Source organism: Hemitrygon akajei, chromosome 19 (genome assembly GCF_048418815.1).
Source record: "Hemitrygon akajei chromosome 19, sHemAka1.3, whole genome shotgun sequence".
NCBI classification, from domain to species: Eukaryota; Metazoa; Chordata; class Chondrichthyes; order Myliobatiformes; family Dasyatidae; genus Hemitrygon; species Hemitrygon akajei.
In genome coordinates this window covers 32612595-32628480 of record NC_133142.1, presented here as the reverse complement: position 1 = coordinate 32628480, position 15886 = coordinate 32612595, and the positions used below count along the sequence as shown (strand labels likewise).

Below are 15886 nucleotides of genomic sequence, written 5' to 3'. Positions count from 1 at the left end.
TAAAGCCTCAGCATTACATGCTTGCTTTTATATCTTAGTCCTCTCAAAATGAATATAAGCATTTCATTTGCCTTCCTCACCAATGACTCATCCTGCAAGTTAACCTTTTGGGAATCCAATGTGAGGTTGCCCTAGTCCCATTGCACCTCTGATTTCTGAATTTACTCCCCATTTAGACAATAGCCCATGCCTTTATTCCTCTTACCAAAGTACATGACCATATTTCATCTGCCACTTCTTTGCCCATTCTCCTAATCTGTCTAAGTCCTTCTGCTGACCCCCTGCTTTCTTCACACTCTGAGTCCACGACCTGAATTTGTAACATCCACAACATTGATAGATCAATTCTATCATCCAGATTACTGACATACTCTATGACGCGAAAAGAAGCAGTTCCGACACTGGCCCCTGCAGAACTCTAGTAGTCACAGGCAGCTAACCCAGAAAGGCCCCCTTTATTGCCATTCTTTGCCTCCTACCACTCAGCCAATCTTATCTGTAATTGATAACACTCCTGTGGCACCAGAAATCCATTTCAACAAAGCTATCTGTTTAAACAAGAAGTATTTCCCTTTACATTGAGGGATGCCGATATTGAAGGGAGAACATTATGATCTGCAGTGGGGCAGAATATTCACACAAAGACATGGATGCACTCTTGTGAATTGGTACACATACATGCTTCCCTGCCTTCCTCACTATCGTGTTGCTTTTGTTACACCCAGACTCAATGTATGCACAGCTCCCCAAGCTAACCTGCCATTTCCCACTCACCATAATCATGAGTACATTCAGATGCCGCTGCCTACATTATTATTCACATCAAATATTCCATTACCTCCGAACACTCTGACCTACACAGGCTCCTGTTCACCAAGTCTCAATTTAAAATCTTAAAATTTCATTCTTGTGTTCACCACCCTGCATCCTTGCCATGCTTATTGCTACAATTCTTTTAGCCTTACATAGTCCTACGGTCCAAGCATACCCACCCCAACTTCCTCTGACACCACCATCCTCTTCTACAACAACCTTCTGCTTTCAAATGTATCAATTTGGAAATTTCCTCATTTTTAAAAAAAATTTATCAGATTCTCTCCTCTACTGGTGTAATTGTGTAATTGACAGAAAAAACGAGCTTTGAAAGATAAACCCACAGTGGCAGAATCCATAAAGCCTGCAAGACTTAACTCTGAATTGATAATCCCAAACTGAAAGACATGAATAATATCCTGTTGAGAATCCTGCACATCGAGAGGGTTTGCATGATCACAAAGTAATAAATTCTTTGATGTAATAATATCAGAAGTAACAAAAGAAAGACCGAATAGTTAAAAATATCAACCAAAAGTTAGATTTGGAACTATTCTAAAATAGCTTTTATTTTTGGTCAAGACAGTAAGCATTTATACTCAATGTGGATGATGTATGATGAATCCATAATAAAAGCTAACAATTATATTTAGTCGCTGAAAATCTATGGAGGACATAAACAGAAGTTAATTACTGCTGACAAGTTGGACAGTATTTGCATTATCCACTACAACATGTAGGTTACAGTGTGTGACAAGGCAAAAAAAAAACCCCGGGGAGCTAAACTGTTATTTGAAATAAGAATGAAACAGGAATGACTTATCAACATAATCTCAACCCTATGATTATATTATGCTATTACAACCCTCTGTGCTTCTCCATTCATGTGGTCCTAATGGAGCTTTTGGGAATTAGATCATTACACTTTCAAAGTTTTTGTTTTAAATTTGCATGGTTTCAGTTTCTTCAACCACTGTGGTAATATGTTATGTTATATATGTTAGTGAATCAGCACTTCTATACGCAGTAATGGAAGTACAACGAATTACAGCAATTAAAATATAGAACCAGAAACATGATTTTTTTTGCTCCAAACTAATCCCGGGTGACTGCCCTATATCCATGTCGTTTTGCTCGGTTTTCCAAAGCACTTCTTCCAGATATTAAATGTCTTCACTTCAGTCATTAACACCAGGGGCGTATTTCATAGCCTTACACTGTGGGTAAAATTAGCAAAATTCTATCACTTCCTAAGTCTAAATACATGAAGCCAATGCACGATTATAAATCAAAGAGTTATTTGTATCTGTTTTATCTTTTAATCATGGTTCCAGACCAAACGCATTTCACTCTCTAGTGAAACACACGGAAGAGTGCCCGCTGTTCTGACTCAGACACAGCAATAGACTGGAAAGTCAATCGACCCATAAACCGGAAAACAGGCAAGCTGCTAGATAGACTACTCGCCTGCTGCCTCTTACTACGAAAGTTGGTGAAAGCCAGTCCTGAAAATAGTACATCACTTGATTTTATGATATTCAACATTTCAAGCTCTAAATCACACTAATGATGCTTCCACAACACCCTGGCAGGAACCATAACTCAATGTGATGTGTGTTTTGATGTTCGCTGACCGCTTGTAATGGACATTTTGACATTTGCAGAAACGTTGGCTGGAAAACAGCCAGACTAGCTGACGATAGTACACAACTTAAAAAGGGAATGGGGAGGTCCTTAATAGCAAACAATGCAGAATTTTGTATTGCGAAGGTCAGTGGGATGAAATAACGCTATATATGACTGGGGTGCGGCATAGTGAACATAGTGGGAACTTTCGTCCGGTGCTCCCGCTGCGGCCTCCTCTACATTGGTGAGGCGCGACTTAAGCTGGGAGGCCGCTTTGTCGAGCTCGGGTGTTCCCTCCACCAAAAGCGGAATTTCCCTGAGGCGACCATTTTAATTCCTAGCGCAATTTCCATTCTGACATGTAGGTCCATGGCCTCCCCTTTCCCCACGATAATGCCATCTCTCAGGGTGGAAGAGCAACACCTCACATTCCGTCAGGATAGCCTCCAACCTGATGGCATGATCATCGAATTCTCCTTCCGGTAGTTTTTTCTCCCCCCCCCCCCACACCTCTCTTTTTCTATTCCCACTCTGACCCCTTACTGCTTCCCTCCACCTGCCTATCACCTCCCCCCCCCCGTCCCCTTCCTCCTTCCCTTTCTGCCATGCTCCAATCTCCTCTCCCCTCAGATTTCCTCTTCTCCCACCTTTTACCTTCTCCTATCACCTTCTAGCTAATCTTCCTAGCCCTGTCCCCATTTTTTAAAAAAAATTCTGTCGACTTCACCTTTCCCTTCCAGTCCTGAAGGAGGGTCCCGGCCCGAAACGTGCACTGTTTATTCATTTCCGTAGATGCTGCCTGAGCTGTTGAGTTCCTCAGGCATTCCGTGTGTGTGTGTGTAACCTCCAATGCATTCCCGGTACCAGTGTTCAGCCTCCGCCCCTTCTGCCATCCTTCGCACCCCGAGTAATAAACAGCGGGCAACCCGCGGTGAGGCGAGGGGATGCCCATTTTCAAGTCTCGCAATTTACCCTTAAGTTTATGAACGAGTATGTCTTTTTAAATGAATTTGGTAGTGGGGAGCTTCAGTTAACAGGCCTCATGCTTGATAGGAAGTTTTCCTAAATCCATCTTGATTTACAGATTCCCTTTGCTCATCGATTATCCGTGTGAAAGGGGATTGAAACCCTGACGTTTGCAATTTAGAAGATAAGTGGACGTGAGCCTCATGAAATTTCCTGGGAGATAATTCGAGCTGTACCTGCAACAGTAACTCTTCCAGGAGTACATCTGTGGGCAACCTGCTTCCTGATGCCCTGAGTTGTAATGTGTTCTAACATACACACTGGAAACACTTTTGTTGCAACCCGCTTGCATCAATTGCTTTGCCAGTTTTTTTTTTGAATTTCTTACAGAATTCTTATTATTGTGAAAATATTACCCATGACTCATTAGTCCTGCTGTAGCTGCGCATGGTTTAAAGTACCATTCCCGACCCTTCGGCATCTTACTTCACACCCATGTTATCGCTGTATCCGATTTCGACACCAAATAAACGGCGACAGGACCTCATAAGACTGCTAGGCTTTGCTAATTAAGAGCAGCCACTTAAGAGCTAAATTCCCTGTACAAACTTTTCTTGTTCATGTGTGGGGACCGGCGCTGCCAATACAAGCCAACCCTGCACCGAGGGACAAAGTCGAAAGCATTCTCGAGGCGGATAACTAAGATTCGTATTCGCTCTACTTTACTGTGTTTTACTACTGGAATCGGCGTCGATTGTCACTATAATGTGATACGATACATCTGTTACTTCAGAATCAGTAAAACACACCACACAAACAGCGCCGACCTTTATCATTATTTAGATGCGGCTGTTTTTTCCTCCCGGGCTTTGCCCCAGAGGTAGTGAGATCTGTTGGACCGTGGCGGTCGGTATCAGTGATCACCGTGCACTGCTCTGTGAAATTCAGTGGGAGCCTCTACCTCCGAGGGTCTCCCGTCCCTATCCCGAGCTGGACCCTATCCCGTGCGTCTACTCCGCCCCGGTAAGTTAGCTGCAGGAATTGAACTGGGCAGCCAACGCTCGGCCGCTCGGCCCTTTCTGTCGCGGTGGGAAGCGATCTGAATGGGATGGGCGCCACGTCAATTTCCGTTCATCTGTCAGTGTAGTGAATTTTATCTCGAGAGATTGGAAGGGGCTGCTTGGGCTTTGGCTGTCATCAATCTTGGTAATTCTTGGTGCAGAACGGCTGTCTGCCGGAGATTCGCGGAAGGAGGGAGGGAGGGCACGGCTGGGAGCTGCGATGCTCCGGGCGCGGTGCTGTGTGTCCGCGACGTTTGTCATTTTGCCGGCTGGCTCCGCTTGGCCAGTTTCCAGCCCGCCCCCGTGCACAGAGGTCCTCGTACCCCAGATACAGCTGTCGCCGACACATCAGCGCCCCTGCCTGCTCGCTCTTCCTACCGATGCACTCAGTGTTCACCAACACTCAAAACGCCTCGCACCCGCCCCCCTCTCGTTCCCAGTATCTTCCCTGCCGTCACCCTTGCGCAGGAGTCACTCGCACCGTCCGCTATCCAGTCCGGCGAGACTCGCATCTCGTCCTTAAACCAATGTCTCCGCACCAAACTCGCCAGTCGCCAGTTTCCAGGATATGCAAAGTACAGGCTGACAGCAATCTCGAATCCGACACCTGCCCACTCACTCCACCTCCCATTCATCTCAAAGGCAAGCAGGAAAACTGAGATTGAATATAACCCAGTGTAAAGAGGCTCTCGTCCTCTAGTCCTTCCGTTCCCCAATGTACACCCCCTTACCTGGCCGGTGCAGATAAAGTTGTTCAAGTGTTGGCGGAAGAGCTCCGTGACCGAACACCAAGGCGCAGGTTGCCATCCAGATGTAGAGAAGCACGGACATTCTAGATATCATCGCGACTCTCTGTGAAGCAGGAAGCATTAAATAAACTTACACCGCCTTCAGCCCTGGGAAACTGCATCATCCAACAAACCACATGCTTTCTGTTTAGAAGCTGTAGATGACACCCCTTGCAGATCAGTCCGAGCTGAGCACCCAGAACAACCCCGAGTACAATCCCGCTCGATGGTTCAGCGAGCAGCTGGCGAGAAAGTTTCAAGGGAAGGAGGGGGCGGGGGAGGTGGTCATGTGCTCGCTTCTAACCGGCTGGTAAACCGATTTTTAAAATCTGCCAGTCCTGCTCCAGAATCAGTGAACTCCCACGCTGTTGAATCCTGAGTAACGCGCTTCCTCCTCGCCTCTCCGTAACAGACGAGCGTGTGGGAATACCAATTCCTCTTCACTACCTTTCCCAAGAAAATTGCAACAGACAACTGCCTACCAGAAAGCTCTTGCTGTCCCTATGTCCCAACCAGAAGCACCTCTAGAAAACATGGGGCGTCAATTTTCTGGGCTCCCTAGAAACTCCACGCTAGTAAAAAGGGCGAATACAAGTCATCTGAAAGACCGTGCAGGAAGATACTGGGTTTTTTTTTTGGCTTCTGTCTTTACTATACTCTGACGGACAGTCTTGTCAGAGAGATTTCCAGAGCTGCTTGGCCAGAGAGCAGTGGCGAACGTTGCTGAGGAGAGCGATTCAGGACGCTCTTGGGGAGCACGGTGTCTGTGGCTGGCGGTCGTTCAGCGGAGCCGCACTCACTCCATCACCCCAAATTCTCTCTCTCTCCCCCTCTCTCTGCTGTTCCCTCAGCGGACGCTGCCCCGACTGTAGCCAAGAATCAGTCCCGTCGAGAAGCGTCCCCAGCCGAAATAACCTGCATCCACTGAACGTTAAGTAGAGCGCTACATTGCCGCTTGGGCGCAAGCCACCTACTGAGAAGTTTCGAACCGGTCGGCGGTTACACGGGGCCATCTGTTAGTCATGTGGATCTCATGTCAAAGTTGACAGAGAGACAGTGTGTGACGGTGCCGCTCGCACATGTTTAACGCCCGACCGTGTCGCGAGGCGAGGGTGCCGATTTATTTTGGAGACACGAGAGACTGCAGATGTAGGAGACCGGAGCAACAAACCATCTACTGGCGGAATTCAGCGGGTCGTGCAGCCTCTGAGGAAGGAAAAGAATTGCCCCGAACTGTCGACAGGTGCCCCCCCCCCTAAAAATGCTCAAATGCTGCTCGACCCACTGAGTTCATCCGGCAGAATTGGGGGGGGGGGGGGGCTGTCAATTTACTTATTAAGTTTTAATTTAAGACTGCATCAGTATAAAAGGAATGGGTTAACGCCCCCCACCTCGGCCGCTTCAATCTTTCCACAAACCCTCACTTGGCAATGATTTGAGCGGCTGGAGCCGATTCCCGCCGGCTCCGGCCTCTCTCGGGTTAATTCTCATGCCCTCCACTCCGGCCTTTGACTGTCCCGCCACTCGCTTCTTACCTGTAACAGCCGGGACGGGGGGAGGTGAGAGCGCTGGCGGCCGCGGGGAGAAGGCTCATCGGGGAGATGGAGTGAGTTCCTCCGTCACGGTCACGACCATTCCCTCACTATAGTGGGCTGTGAACCATGAACTTCCACGGGAAACCGAGAGCGGATTGTATCCCCAGAGCGCCCGCAACAGAAGAGGAATGGCCGATCCTACCTCTGTCAAGGACGCCGGCAGCATCCCGCTCCTTCTCACTTCCCAGTCATCCCTCTCGAAGCATTTCACTTGAGAAGTCGATATAATATCCCAGCGCGTTAATTCATTATTAAAAGCGGCCAGAGGATGAAGCAAACAAACGCTGAACTCCAAGCTGTCTCTTTACGCCTGCTTGTCACCCGTATCCAGAAGGAAAGCCGCTTGCACTGTCCTTGGTCCCCCCTCGCATCCACCACTCCACCACTGTTTGAATCTCATGCATCTTTCTTCATTGGAAGTAACACTGCGTCTTAAAGCGAGACTGCCCGCTAAAACTATTCCAGTTATGAATTACCAGTTTTCCCGATAGTAATGTGCATATTTCCCCATTATGTTTTTTTATTATGAAATGAAAACCAACGGGTGACCGACTTCTGACGTTACCCGATGGTCCTTGCGGGGTTGAACTACACGCAATTGATAAATAAGCGTGCAGCAGTTAAAACAGTGTGACAACGCGGACATAAAATTATTATTTTAAAACTTACACGTACAACCAGCGGTCGAAGTAAAGATTCTCTTAACATTTAGTAATTTAACTTTTACTTAACACTGCTCTCTACCCATTCCAGAGACTCACTGCACTCTTTATAATGGATAGCTCCTCCCGACAGTGAAACACTTGGGATTGTTACATGCCCCGGAATGACCCAGAAATATTGTCTACATGCCGACAAGGGAGAATTAATTCATCCCAAAACCCAGGAAGCTGTGCGTGTAGAATGAAGCATACAATCGGGTGTTTGTGCCCTGCACAGCACCTACTGCAGACAGCTTTGGAGTTGCCGAATTCTATTTCGACTTTGCACTTGCATCATGTTATAGGCTCTCTGAAACAAAATATCAATGTAGCCATTAAGATATTGTATTTATACACCGCCAGAATCGCTAGGGAAATGTGGGAACATTGATGCGCACTTGTTCTTCAATACATTACACTCGTACACTCGATAGTTTGATGTTCGGATGGTACGTCAAACGCTACTTATAAAATCAATAATTTAAGATTAATCTGAGCTGCTATCTATTTATCATCACTAATTGTATTCTGCATTGATTGTTATTTACTTGGTGCAAAAAAAGTCTGAAGAACGAATTTCCTTCTCAAGAAGATTTGTGCTCTATTAACCAAAAACGGCGAGCAAGATTTTGCTTAACAAAGTGCCCAAGCTATTACAATTCTGACAAGTAAATATTCCTTTACCAACCATTAAAGCAATTTGTGACAGAGGAACAAATTACTTCCTTGCCCCACAAGTAGGCTATGAAGGATTTCGGCACAAGTTTAAGGGAGTAGGGAAGAAGGTTGTTGTTTTTTTTTTGTTTAAATACCGCCAATAGGCTCCAGCTTTAGCAATGGCGCAATAATGGAAGGTACGTTTATATGAATACTTTCACTAGTGTAAGGGTAGCCAATCTAATTAGTCAATAACTAATTAATATACGTCATCCAGAATTGATTCTTGTTGCATGCGAGGCCTGATGCAACGGTTTTGTACACAAACACATCTACACGTTAATGTTTAGGAATACACCTTCTCTCCAGCCTCGCACCAGAATCGAAACATTGTCTAGCCGGTGAATGAAATAAATAGCCCTATTAAAAGGGTAATATAGGAGTGGAATACTTAAATAATTGTGTCAGTTCAACCGATGCTCGTCAAAGTTGTGTTACATTTCAATGTGGAGTAGTTTTCGCTCGTCTCCTTACAGAAAAGGATATTGTTTCCATCGAGAGCATACAGAAGTGAGCAAACATAATGATTAAAGTTATTGGATTCCGTTAGACAAGAATCAGTTATGCAAGTTGGACGTTTTCTTTGAAAAATAGGCTGAGAGGTGATAGATTTGTTCATTTTAAGGATTCTGATCATGAAAGGGTAGTTAACCTTGCCCAGTTGAGGAGAAGAAGAACACCATGGATGCAAGGCGATCTTCGCTTGAAACATTCATTTACAACCAATCAAATGGCAGATCTATAGAAGAGACTCCCCGGAATAAAGGGGAAACAAACAGTGTTGATCCATTCAAACTTAATTTAGATTTTATTTCAGATAATAGTATTTTGGGCTATAATATAATTTAGGACATATTTAGCAAATTGAGAAGAGGAATTGACAGCGGTTTAGCTCCCAAAGGCTTTCGCTACTGGGAGCTTCCTCATCCCAAGTCCGAATGTATTATATGCTAACTGATAGAGATTAGTTCATCAATTGCTAATCATAATTAGCCAACAGCACCATGGTATTATACAGCTAAAATAATGGAAGAAATGGCATGAGAATTTCAGTATTTATTTTCATGTGGTAGTTCTCATTTTCCCATGACAATTGTAATCAAGATGTGTTTTGGTAAAAGTCTGATGAAAATAATATTGAAACAAAATATGTTGATCAAGAACAAAAATAATTTCCATTGAAAGCTCGTAGCTTTTGTTCCTGTAATTGACCACAATCATTCTATAATATTGGACTGACTTCAACCAGATTTGGTCTAACACCTGCTGTCCTTTATTGCCTGCACTTAGTGTGGAGGTGCTGGTTGAGATGTCTTATCACATTCAGTGACTGACTGATGACTGGACACATAGGGCTTCACCTGCAGAGCGTTTGCCCCTTTGACAGGAAGCAACGAAAGGGAAGATTTTGTCTTCTTCCAAAACTTTTGTTTAATCACTTTTAAATGCCTTTAAGTTCGAAAGAAGTTCGAAAGCTATTATAATTTACTTATGGAAAATAATTTAAATGATTAAAATGCTATATCAGAAAACAATAAAGTAAGGAGAAAAAAACTTAGCTTTATCCTAATCTCTGTCTGAGAATTTCTTTTCAAATGAATGGTATGACTGATATTGAATTTGATAGGTTAATTACCTTGCATAATGTTTTGCGTGGAGTCTTGTGATGGAACAGAGTGACAAATGTGCCAGCATTTGCAATACCAGTATATCTCAGTCTTAACATGTATGCACAAAAGTCCGGAATTTGCTTCCTTGGGAGCAGCTAAATACCAAGACTTCCCATTTTGGACAGTCAGCACTTTTCTCCCCATTGTGTTCTACAACTTCATCTGCATGTTACAAATATGTGCTTCACATGACAACTTGTTCAAAGTCTGCATCTTCCAACCAGTGCGAAGCAGAACTCCGATTTCAGGAGAAGTAACTCTGAATGTAATATCTTCATTGTGTTAAATAATCATTCTCCTTGACGCATACTATGACTTACAAGGCTGTATCCATAAACATGTAGCTCAAACCGTAGTATTAATTGGAATGGCAATAGATTTCAACATTTTGCAGTTCATTATAAGGAACTTATTAACACTAATGAGCCATAATCTAATAGAATGTCATTCATTTATGAAAGCTGATGTATAATGAGTCTGTTTGCTCTTATTATTATGCATCATAGTAAACTGTAAATATTAATTGCAGTGCAACCTTAGAAAAATGAAGTAAATGAAAACTGCATTTTTAAAACAGCCTGCACACTAGTAAGTCATTCACATAAAGCTTTGGGGCATCTGTAACCATGAGGTGAAAGGGGTGTCATTACAAGTAAATTGGTAAAACTGCCACGAAGGAAGCTATTAAACATGATTCAATGACAACATGGGAAAATGTACTGGCACCAAACTACTTTACTTCTTGTTTTATCACTAGACTACAGTTGTAGCCCCAAGCCACCCTAGAACATATTGTTGAGATCATTCGGTGTAATGAATTTCTGTATAATTATAATCTGTCAGATTTAAAGTAGTTGATGCAAGTAAATAACACATGGCGGCTGATAGAACTGAAAAATTAATATTGACAGTTCAGATTTTGCAGCTCAGTAGAGATAACATGCAAACATAAAGGTATGAATGTAAGTTAAGTTTTTAACATGAGTATAGGTGTTTTGTTTTCTATTGTGGAATCATTAAGCAATGCATTTTCTTTCTTTACCTGATCCATGGTGCATTACAATAAAGGTGTTCAGAAGTTGGACTAACTAATCAATATAACTTGCTTCAGCTTCTCTTAGTGTTGATTTCTTTCAACATCTTTGGTTTTATACTACTAGCATTTTACTGTACATCAAAGTTATTGAACATGCCACAATACACAAATGAAAACTAGTCGTACATAAATCAATATTTATCCACAGTATACTCAACATGTGTGTGTGAGATAGCATTGGACAAAATTGTGTATGATGCAATCATTCTCTCACGTCGATTAAATTAGGATGACAGCTATACCCTGGAATGTTCTGCAAAAATAATTGTGATTGTGTATGTGTTTACTCAGAGAAGGGAGATCACTAACCCATTCTCTTTCATCTTACGTAGTACTCCAGGGGCACTTTCTAAAATTAATACAATGAACATTTAGATTTTACAGTGAGACCATATGTTATGGAATTATTGTAGGTACTAAAACTTCATTAGCGCTTCTCTAGTCACATGCCCCGTTTATTTTTCTTCTCTAAATATTGACTGGCCTTCATCTTAAAAATATCTAGAGCTGAGATAGGATTAGAAATTAATGGTCTTTCCAAGCCTAAGGCTGTTTAAACCCTTCAAGAGCAAAAATCATTATTAACCATATGAACCCGTTTTATCATGTACCTCCAGGTACCCCAAAAGCTCATCCCTAATGAGGAAGTGGAAGGGTGGTTTGGTAAGTTTGCAGTTGACATGAAGGCTAGTGTTGCCATGGATAGTGTAGAAGAGTGCTGTTGGTTATAATAGCGCAATAGCCAGGATGCAGAGCTGAGCAGAGAAGCAGCAGATGGAATTCAATCCAGAAGAGTATGGTGATACTCAAAGCTGCCACGTAATGTGATGGGCTAGTTAAGAAGGTGTATGATGTGTCGGCCCTCTTTATTTGGGATATTGAGTCCAGGAGCCAGCAGGCAATGCTGTAGCTCTATAAAACTCTGGTTAGACAACACCTGGCGTATTGTATTCAGTCCTGGTTGCCTCTTTATAGGAAAGATATGGAAAATTTAGATAAAGAACAGAGGAGATTTACCAGGATGCTGCCTGTATTAGAGAACATATCTTAGAAGAAAGATTGAGCAAAGAAGAATGAGAGGCAGCTTTATAGAGGTGTATAAGATGATAAGAGGCATGATAACAGCCAACACCTTTATTCCAACACTAGCAATGGCTAATACCAGAGGACATAGTTTTAAGGTGACTGGAAGACAATTGAAGGTAGATGCTTTTACACAGAGACTGGTAAGCACCTGGAATGAACTGCCAGAGATGGTGTTATTGGCTGATGTAATAGGGACATTTAATTGACTCTTAGTTAGGCAGTGGATGTAAGGAAAATGGAGAGTTCTGGGCTGTCTAGGAAGGAAGGGTTAGATTAATAATGCATTAGGTTTAGGTAGGTCAACACAACATCATATGCCAAAGGATCTGAATTGCTCTATGTTCTACACTTAGTGGCCATCTTATTAAGTACACCTGCTCATTAATGCAATAGTAGAGCTAATAGGACTTGATGTTTCAATCCCTATGATAAGTCGGTGCTCTCAATATTGGCAGTAGGCTTGGAGTGGTGATGAGAGTAGGTACCTCATCGGTGTCATCAGGTGGGCACCCTCCTTCTTTGACGTTTCGTTGATAAGCCCACGACATCTCCAGAGGGTTCAACGATGCTACCTGGCGTCCCAGATACGTCCCCCTCAGTTCCATGCCCTCCTGTCTTCATCTTGTAGCCCAGTTGTTGTCTTTCCTTTTAATCCAAATCCAATTGCTGCTTTCTTCTGCTGCATTTGACAAGGACTTGATTGCTTGTTGGAGGGAGACACCCCTCACCCCCATCTTCTTCAATGGACTCATCGCAGATGTAGCCACAAATCCCCTGCATCCCACTTCTGCAGGGAAAAACTTGGTCTTCCAGCCATTCAGGGTAGCTTCAGTTGCCAGTTCAGAGTACTTAGTCTTTTTCCTCTCATAAGTTTCTTCATCACCATTTTTCCATTGTACTGTCAATTCCACAACATATGCCTTGGAATTGTTGTGGACCACAGGACCATGTCTGGCCGGAGCATTGTAGCCGCAATGTCTGGGGGAAACACAAGCTTTTTTCCAAATACACATCCATTTTCCAGTCCCGAGCAACCTGCAGAATGCTTACGTCTTTTGATGTTATATGGTGCTCTGGAGGTTGGCTTGCTGGTACAAATCATGTGATGTGAATGTTTCTTGCTGATGTTTGTGGTAATTCGCCTCTGGTCCAAGATTAATGCCAGCTGTCTGAGAATTTGGTTATGTCGCCAAGTGTACCAGCCCTGGCTAAGGCTCATGGTGCATCCTGTTAAAATGTGCCTTAGTGATCCAGGTGCTTGCCAAAGAGAGCAAGCAGGGTCTTCTCCCCACCACTGCTTCAGGTTCAGGGGTATGGGTAGGAGGTCATAAGTGGCTGTGATGACAAAACTTAGCTGAGATCCCTCCATCTCCCTGATGTCACGCCAACTGAGTTTCCTCTTTTCCAGGCTCTCCCAATTAGTCCATTGGCCCTGCTTGGTCATTGAGACGGCCCTGGCGTGTCACTCTGCCTCCTCCTATCTTCTCACCTCCTCCACCACGAGCCATCTCTTCTGCACTGATGTTGCCTTGTGCCATCAGGGAGCCTTTGGGATGAGCCCGAGCCCGGCTCTCCCAAGTTGGATTTGGCCAACCACATCACTGAAGTGAAGAGCAGACTTAGCACTCTGAATGGCTTCAGATGGGGTCCACTTCCTCCCCGTTACCACACGGGGGGCTGCTGTTCGAATAACAGTATCATCAGATTCAGTGAGGGTCATGACCAACCTTACTTTGGTACATTTGAATTCTTCCACAAGACTTGTAATTGGTAATTCCAATTTGCTGCTCCTGTACAGTCCAACAGGACTTAAGCATCGTAGAAGTCCAAGCCACTGTTTCACATGTGTGCTGATCACTCTTTCGAGCTTTTCCACCTTGTTCATGGGGATTTCATACACTGTTAAAGGCCTCATGAGTCTTGGGAGTATACCAAACTGGAAGCACCATAGCCTGAGTTTTTCTGTCAGCCAGGTCTTGTTGATGCGAGCTATGTACATGATGGTATCCTTTTTGAGATGTTTAAACTGCTTGGTGTCCTTGAGCTTAGCATCATACCATCGACCCATGCTCTTCACTGGCATTTCTGACACAGTTGGGACAGGTGTTCCATCAATATGAAATCTTTGATCCGTGAGCCGACCTTTGACAATGGAGGTGCTTCTGCACTTGCTTGGCTTGATCTTCATCCTCGCCCATGTGATGTTTTGATGAAGCTTTTGCAGAAGTCTCTTGGTGCAGGGGACAGCTGTCGTCAGTATTGTTATATCATCCATATAGGCTCATATCGGTGGTAACCTTCGACTAAACTGTAGCCGTTTTCCTCCCGCAACCCATTTTGAGGCTCTGATAATGAGCTCCATTGCCATAGTGAAGGCCAATGGGGAGATGGTGCACCCCGCCATGATGCCTGCTTCCAGTGGTTGCCAAGCTGTGGGGAAGTCTGATGTTGGGAGACAAACTTGCAGATTCTGGAAGTAGTGTTTTACCAGATTTGTTATTGTTGCAGGCACCTGAAAGAATTCAAAAGCAGTCCACAGTAGGGAATAAGGAACTGATCCATAGGCATTGGCCAGGTCGAGGAACAAGACATGCAGATCCTTTCCTTCTTTCTTAGCCATCTGGATTTGATGCCATATGACACTGGTACCAAATGGGAGCAACTCAATGCATTAAATTACCCAGACATGGTCAAAAGGTTCAGTTGTTCTTCAGACCAAACATCAGAATGGGAAAGGAGTTGATCTAAATAACTTTGATCATGGAAAAATTGTTGGTACCAAACAGACGATCTCAGAAATTGCTGATCTCTTGGAATTTTCATGAACAACAGTTTCTAGAGTTGACAGAGAACTGAGCAAAAAAAAAGCAACAAAAAAATCATCCAGTGAGCAGCAGTTCTATAGGCAAAAACATCTACTAATGAGAGAAGTCAGAAGACGACAATAACTCAAATAGCCACACATTACAACATATCAAACCATGAAGTGTATGGACTGCAGCAGCAGAAGACCACAGATATACACTCATTGGCCACTTTATTAGGTAAAGAAGATACTTAATAAAGTGGCCACTGATGATATATTCTAGTTTTCTAAAACATGGAAAAAATGATTACAACAAATATATTTTGCCGGAAATGGAAAAAGAATGATTTGAGGAAATAGTTGACAAGTATCTGCTAAAGGCCAACCATTCTGTGAGATGCAGACAATACACCATTTCTATTACTTGAGAATGTTTGTCTGTTTCTCAACCACACTGTTGAAGACGCCTGTATCAATCTTTGTAGAATGAAAGGAAACGACGATTGTCTTATCTTTCTGGTAAATAATTTCAGCAATTTTGGTTCAGGTTCAAAATCACACCTCAGGGATAAATGCTCTGGAACATCAATGTGAAATAGAATGGGGATATTCTGGTAATAAATAAAAATACTGTAATTTTGTCTTGCCCAATACCATGGATGTGAAGGGAATTTAAATTTTCTAACTTTTTAAAGGACCTGCATGCCCATCCTTAACATGATGGAATAATCCAACACATGTTAATCCATGGAGTGCTTGGAATCCTGCTCAATCTTAAACTGAATTTCAAAAAGGCATAATTGTCCTAAAAGAATTTAGATAAACTATTATTCATTGTACACAAATGATGTTCCTGACACGATGATGTAATTCATACCCCAATTATGTTTCTTTGAGAAAAGAACGTTAAAAATTTAATACAGTCTATGTGTTGCAGCATACACATTCTTCATAGCCAAGT

General features: G+C 43.3%; 1 protein-coding gene across 4 annotated transcripts in view; it reads right to left on the bottom strand.

The window, feature by feature from the left end:
* The window catches only part of LOC140741862 (chemokine-like protein TAFA-1), a 605590-nt gene extending 598342 nt beyond the window's left edge, over positions 1 to 7248 (bottom strand). Inside the window, exons 1-2 of one of the 4 annotated variants that reach the window (XM_073072347.1) lie at positions 6992 to 7248; positions 5198 to 5318 (exon numbers count right to left, since the gene is read on the bottom strand). In XM_073072347.1, coding sequence (XP_072928448.1) covers positions 5198 to 5318; positions 6992 to 7015 — 145 coding nt within the window. In that variant the 5' untranslated portion in view covers positions 7016 to 7248. The other 3 variants (XM_073072349.1, XM_073072350.1, XM_073072348.1) reach the window with 3 other exon arrangements.
* Positions 7249 to 15886: the final 8638 nt, after the last annotated feature.